Here is a 7507-nt window from a genome sequence, read left to right on the forward strand (position 1 = left end):
AGTATTTATAAATTCCTGTTAAACTAGATCATACAGATTTACCTTTATCCAATGAAAAAATGTAAACGTATTGGTCAAGAAAAGAATCAAAAAAGACAAATGAACTGTGTACACTTACAATTAAATAATGTAGCTATTAGAAGAAAACTCTAGAGTATATTATCCCCAAACAGGTTCTGGGTTTTTTTTTCTTTCCTCCTCTTTTCTTCTCTCTCTTTTCTTCTTTCTCTCCTTTCTTTCTTATTTTAAAAGAAATGCATGCTTCTTTTTTTTTTTTTGAGATGGTGTTTTGCTCTTGTTGCCCAGGCTGGAGTGCAGTGGCACCATCTCGACTCACTATAACCTCCGCCTCTCAGGTTCAAGTGATTCTCCTGTCTCAGCCTCCTAAGTAGCTGGGATTACGGGTGCCTGCCACTGCATCCGGCTAATTTTTTGTATTTTTAGTAGAGACAGGATTTCATCATGTTGGCCAGGCTGGTCTCGAACTGCAGACCTCAGGCAGTCCACCCTCCTTGGCCTCCCAAAGTGCTGGGATTACAAGCGTGAGCCACTGCGCCTGGCCAAGAAATGCATACTTTTTTTTTTTTTTTTTAATCCAAGCAATACTAAAAAAGTGACCATCCTTACTTACCTAGGACTGACTGACTTCCTTCTCCCTCCACTAATCAACTGGCCCTAGTCCACTGACATGGCTGCTTTGAAAGAGAAATGACTGAACATAGAGAAATTTTGTCTTATTTTGATAATGACCATGTACCTCAGAGTAGATTCTAAATATCTGACCTTTGTTTAAAAAAAGAATCACTTATCATTGAGGATTTTCAGGTCTCCAATATTTGTTCACAATGTTTTATTTGTGTGGGAAGGTTAATATGCTCTTTTGGTTTTATTAAGTCTACCTATACTAGAACTGTATTAAAATTAAAGGGAATTAAGTTACTAATACATAGCCTTAGTTTGTAAATCCTAAGTAAAAATAAGCTATTTAATTATGTTTCCCAGTGAAACTTTAATATTTTTATAAAAAGCAAATTGCCTTTTATTTTACTTTCTCCAGTTTACTTACTTTTATAAACTTTAGATTGTTAAAAAAAGTATGTATTTTTTAAGGGACAGTTGTGTTTTTTATAATATATAGTAAAATACTGTATACAGAAAACTATAACTCATTTTAATAACTAAACAAAATAATTAAATTAGAAAAGCCATAAAGGTACATGATAGAAATTTTAAAGAGAACCAAAAGAAAAGAGCCTTTAACTTGCCATTGTCCCACCACTTACTCAGTGTCTCCAGACATTACCAGATGTCCTCGGAGATTGGGGGATATGGGGAGAAATCACTCCTGCTGAGAGCCATTTTTATAATTGCCTTTCTTTTCCTATACTTTTTTGGAGGGAGGAGAGGGTGAGAAGTTTGGAAATTCAACATTAATAAAAACTTTCAATTAATACCCTGGTTTTCATTATAGTACTACTGCTTTCATCTATGTTTGGTGGTCCCTAAAGATGTCCTGTTTTGTCCAGCCACATAATAAACCTCAAGTCTTCATCCAGGAAAGGAGGAACGGTTGCCTGATACCTAAGATTGAGACAGGGATCTGATGATCTATTTCTTAAATAGTCTTTTAACCAGCCGTGCAGTTTTTAACCTCATTTTTATCTGTACTTCCAGAGGTATCTAATGATACCAGTTCCCAACCTTTCTGGTAGTTAATGCATTCATTGTAAGTCAGGTACTATCTTAACTTTCTCAGTGGTCATCCTAGCTTTGAGCTTTCTCAGGTGTGCTGAGTTAGTTACCACTGTTACTGGCTTTCTCAAATTCCCCAATTATATTGCTCTCTTATAGAAGAGAGCAATATATGTTTTCGTTTGTGTAGGTGTCTTCCTCTCTCCCTCCCATCCTTCCTTTCTTTCTTTATTCCTTCTCCCCTCCCTTCCTCTCTTTATGATTTTTTTTTTTTTTTTTTTTTTTTGTGGCATGGGGGTTCAGGAGGGAGCAGAGGTAAATGAGTGTGTTGTATTTTCCATCTTGAACCCAAAGTTCAAGAATAGTTTTTTAGAGTTAGATTTTAAAACTAGGAAGTTGTAAATCATTTTTTAAATGTCTCTGTAAATATTTCCCCAATGAAATTAATACCATTTAATGTTATGACTCAACTATTTTTGTCTCTTAGGAACTGGCAACTTTAAAGTCTCAGTTAAACTCACAATCTGTGGAGATCACCAAACTACAGACAGAAAAGCAGGAACTGTTACAGAAAACAGAAGTGTTTGTAAGTATTTTCTGGTTTTCCTCTGGAAGGTAATAAAAACAAGGTTGATATATTATTTCTTAGCCACAATGAAAAAGAAGCAAGCTCATCAGATAGCATCTTCTCTTTAGATTACTTACTAGCTGGTGTTTAGTAACATAGGCTTTATATTCATGGTGGCAATCCTTTTATAGTCAGTCACCAGATTAGTTTATTCAAGTACTTAGTAGTTTATTTTGCTGGTATCACATTCTATTTCTGTCCCTTCAGTCCAAGCTGGCAGTTTTTCTGCTGTCATAAAATATTCAAAAACCCTTATTGTTTTCTCCAGAACATGCTTTCTCATACTTTTGCAATACAGGTAAACTGACAATTTTCCAAATCTTCTAATTCTGATTCTTTTTTGCTTAGCAATTCCTTCTTCAATTTCTCTCTCTTCTCTCACATTTTACTTTAAGCAACAAGGAGAAACCAGGCTGCACTCCAACACTTTGCTTGGAAACCTCAGCAAAATATCCAAATTCATTATTTACAAAGTTCTGCTTTCCACAAAACACTGCAGCGCTATTTGGCTAAGTTATTTGCCACTTTATAACAAGGATTGCCTTTCCTCTAATTCCCAGTAACATGTTCCTAGTTTTCATCTGAGACCTCACCAAAAGCACCTTTAACATTCATATTTCTGCCAGCATTCTTCTTCTCACTATGACCATGAAGCTTCTCTCCAACTACGCTCTTTTCTTTCTGAGCTCTCACCAGAATCACTTAATCCATATCTCTACCAACAGTCTCATCAAGGTGATATAGGCTTTGTCTAGCATGCACCTCAAAAATTCTTAAAGCCTCTACGCATTACACAGTTCCAAAGCTATTTCCACATTTTTAGATATTTGTTGTGTCAACACCCCACTTCCTAGTATTTTAGAAAAAAAGACAAGGAAAGACTGAAGAACTGTTATTCAGGAGTGCCTTCTCTAGCACTTGAGAAAAGATTTGCTTTTCACTAATAATGATATTTGGCTCCATTTATCTACCTATCTAGGATGATAGTATGGACTTATAGGAAATTTATGAAGGAAAGGCTTTGAAAAATAATCTGTTTATTAAATGCTGGGTTACAGTTACATTAGAGCTGCCTTGCTGATTACTTTTCTGGGCTTAATTACCTTGAGGCACCTTAGCCCAGCCTTCCTCGTACTCTTACGAGATTTGATGCTCTTCCATGTGGGAACAGCTCATCTGACAGTGGAGAGCACTTTGTTGCACATAAATACATGAGGAATTATATTTTCTGTTATTGAAAGTAAAATATCAAAAGGCAAAAAAATTAAATAACCACTTTGGGAGTTCATGTTGATTGTAATGTTTAAGAGACATCTTTTTTTCCATTTCTAATTTCAGGCAAAATCAGTTGAGGTGCAAGGAGAGACCGAGACTGTAATAGCCACCAAAACTACTGATGTAGAAGGAAGACTGTCAGCATTATTACAAGAGACTAAAGAGTTAAAGGTTTGTTTCTGGTGCAACTTTTATTTACCGTGTATAATATGAAATGAACTCTAGGAAATGTTATATATCTTTCAAATTCTTAGATTTATGAAGAAAGCTAATGATGTGCAATTTTATCTCACAACATTTTCACTCCTATATCGATGATTTAAGATGACACAAATGAAGATTTTTTTGTTTCAGGTGGGGTTTTTTTTTGTTGTTTTTTTTTTGTTTGTTTGTTTGTTTGTTTTTTTGAGATGGAGTCTCGCTCTGTCACCAGACTGGAGTGCAGTGGCACGATCTTGGCTCACCACAACCTCTGCCTTCCAGGTTCAAGCGATTCTCCTGCCTCAGTCTCCTCAGTAGCTGGGATTTCAGGCACCGGCCACCACGCCCAGCTAATTTTTGTATTTTCAGTAGAGACGAGGATTCGCCATGTTGGCCAAGCTGGTCGCAAACTCTTGACCTCAGGTGATCCACCCACCTCAGCCTCCCAAAGTGCTGGGATTACAGGCATGAGCCACCACGCCCAGCCTGTGTTTTCTTTTTAAGATCAATATCTATTCACAATAACAAAACAAGGGGCACAAATGTAGCTAATACACAAGCCACATGTAGATTTTCCATAAGCTGTGGAACACAGGAACATTAAGTCCTGTCAGCATATTATTGTGTGAGAGAGACATCAGAATAAGTAACATGAAGAAAGGAATGAGGTCACATTAAGGAAAATAATGTATAATTGTGCTTTTTGGATTGTGGCCAAATTATTTTATTTTTAAACCATAGATTTTTATTTGAAGCTATTTTCTTTTCATTTAATTGTATGCTTGAAATTGGGATAAAAAAAATTTTTTTAACTTGAGCTTCGAGTTCTAAAATTCTGGTGCTAATCAGACTTGTGCTGTAAAATGCTTTGTATTTCTGTTTACTCCTCTGATTATCTGAAATGGTAATACTTTTTTTTAAGTCTCTTAAAGGTTTTTTGAGGAATAGCTAACTAAAACTATTTTTTGGATGTTCAACTGTTTTTTGGCAATAACCATTTTTGATGAACAGTCTAACAAATTCATGTTACTGTGTGTGTTAAACCTCCTATACCCTTAACTTCCATCCCTAAATTCCTTAGGTTGAACAAGTACGGTGATTTGTCATAGAAAGAAACTATTTGTTAAAAACTCTAAGAAAGTGAGTGCTAATTTTAGATTCCTGCCTTTCACCTTTCTTTTCCTAGAATGAAATTAAAGCTCTGTCTGAGGAAAGAACTGCCATTAAAGAGCAGCTGGATTCATCTAATAGTACCATTGCCATTTTACAAACTGAGAAAGACAAACTAGAGTTGGAAATTACAGATTCTAAAAAAGAACAGGATGATCTCTTGGTGCTCTTGGCCGATCAAGATCAGAAAATACTGTCATTGAAGAATAAACTCAAGGATCTTGGTCATCCAGTAAGATTAAAATGTCTCCAAAAATGATTTGTATTATGTTTTAGTGTAATGCATTTAAAAGATTTTTAATGTAGCATGGAAAAGTTGTGCCTATATTATAGGAATGGATATGTAGGTTCATGAATATGGTACCATCTGTACTGTTTTCACTATTTTCATTGAATTTACTTAATACACAGATTAGGTTCAGTTTTCAGTACTTACACACTATTTTCTTTTGGACCTTAAGCCTAGAAAGTGAATTCATTTGATTGGTAACAAGACTGTTGTCACCCACGTGTGTCATTATCTTTTGCCATGTTTGGTTCAGATATGTGTGTAAAGAGGTGTAGCCATTTATCAGCAAAGTTAACTGATATGTCTCATTCATATTAGAAATGACAGCCTTTGGCATCAAATCAAAGAAATCAGATGGCTTATATTCTAATGTAGTTACTAGAATACAAAATTTGTCTGAGCGTGGTGCTCACACCTGTAATCCCAGCACTTTGGGAGGCTGAGACAGGAGAATCACTTGAACCCGGCAGGCAGACATTGCAGTGAGCCGAGGTCGCACCATTGCACTCCAGCCTGGGTGACAAGAGCAAAACTCCGTCTCAAAAAAAAAAAAAATTATCAATAATATATATTGTTAAATGTTGAATGTGACATAAACAGATTTTCACAATATTAAATACATCTTTTTCCTCTAGGTTGAAGAAGAGGATGAACTTGAATCTGGAGACCAAGAAGATGAGGATGATGAAAGTGAAGATCCTGGCAAGGACCTAGATCATATCTAGCTTTAAAATCTCTAGGAACGATAGAGATTATATCATAACTCCGAAGATGGAATCTAAACTTTGGTTTACCTCCACGGAAAATAAAGATTTAGAAACCAGGTGGAAAACATTCACTATTAAGACTATTGATATATTTTTGTAATGTTGCCACCCATGTTGAAAACCTTAAAACTAAATTTATGTAGAACATACATCTTTTATTTAAATCCATCTGAACTGTCCCAAAATATAATTTGCAAAGAGCTTCAGACACCAAAAATACACCATTTTAAGGCATGTGGTGGCAATGCTATTTGCCTTAGTTCATTGGTTGTTTACTTTGCAAAATTTGTGACTTTTAAGTACTAACACATTTGACTGAATATGTATTGAATTGGAATTATTATTTCTGAATTCAGTGTTTGAGTCCTTAGTTGATGATTTTCTTTTAAATAAATTAGTTTATTTAAAAGCAAGATAGCCTGGGCTGGGAGTTAGTGTATATCATCAGCCCTCCATCTAATGTGATTGCTAAGATGTGCAGGATAGGACAGCTTAGAATGAGTGCCTTGACACCTACATATGGCTGCATTCCGTACCTCAGTGAAGAAGCCGAAGGATGCTGACACACAGTGATGTGGAGGGCGTTCCGGAGAAACTTTTGCAACAGTGTATTTAATGTGATTGGTTTTCTTTTTGTTTTAAGCTAAACATCTAAAACAAATTTCAAGTTAACAGTTCATACAACTCAGATTTAGTATTATTGTTTATCATAAAACATATTATGTTCCTAGTTTTAAAAAGACCCAAACTATGATTTATATAATTTATTGGCATTTTTGCTGAATAGGTGTAAGTCAGATAATAGATTTTAAAAAAGTAAATGAGGCAATGTGTCAAAATTTAATGTTTCATAATAAAAATAGATACGTTCACTTAATCCTTGGTCATGGTTCCCTTTTTTTTACATCTTTTTTTTTTTTTTTTTTTGAAACGGAGTCTCGCTCTGTGGCCCAGGCTGGAGTGCAGTGGCTGGATCTCAGCTCACTGCAAGCTCCGCCTCCCGGGTTTACGCCATTCTCCTGCCTCAGCCTCCCAAGTAGCTGGGACTACAGGCGCCCGCCATCTCACCCGGCTAGTTTTTTTGTATTTTTTAGTAGAGATGGGGTTTCACCGTGTTAGCCAAGATGGTCTCAATCTCCTGACCTCGTGATCCGCCCGTCTCAGCCTCCCAAAGTGCTGGGATTACAGGCTTGAGCCACCGCGCCCGGCTTTTTTTACATCTTAAAAGTATTTTATTCATAATAAAAGGCCAGTGAAAATGATGAGGCAACTCCTCTTATTAGGGGTACACAAGTATAACTGAATGTTAAAAACAATCTTCTTTAAAACCAATGATTATGATTCCCTAAGATTGGAGGGGGTTAGTTTGAAGTACAGAAGTAGAAGAGGTTGGAAAAGGGTTTGGATGTTTTTAAATTCAGCACTGGAGTTCTTGGCAATGAGTTCCTGTTAAAGAAGTGAGTTTACTTAAAGATAAGATAACCT

General features: G+C 35.9%; 1 protein-coding gene across 5 annotated transcripts in view; it reads left to right on the forward strand.

The window, feature by feature from the left end:
* Positions 1-6899, forward strand: part of USO1 (USO1 vesicle transport factor) — a 92021-nt gene extending 85122 nt beyond the window's left edge. For all 5 annotated transcript variants that reach the window (XM_021938508.2, XM_021938506.2, XM_021938505.2 and 2 more), the window contains 4 exons: positions 2180-2278; positions 3659-3766; positions 4983-5198; positions 5891-6899. In XM_021938508.2, the coding sequence (XP_021794200.1) occupies positions 2180-2278; positions 3659-3766; positions 4983-5198; positions 5891-5980 (513 nt within the window). In that variant the 3' untranslated portion in view covers positions 5981-6899. The remainder of the gene's footprint in view (positions 1-2179; positions 2279-3658; positions 3767-4982; positions 5199-5890) is intronic.
* Positions 6900-7507: the final 608 nt, after the last annotated feature.

This window comes from Papio anubis, chromosome 3 (genome assembly GCF_008728515.1).
Source record: "Papio anubis isolate 15944 chromosome 3, Panubis1.0, whole genome shotgun sequence".
Lineage (NCBI taxonomy): Eukaryota > Metazoa > Chordata > Mammalia > Primates > Cercopithecidae > Papio > Papio anubis.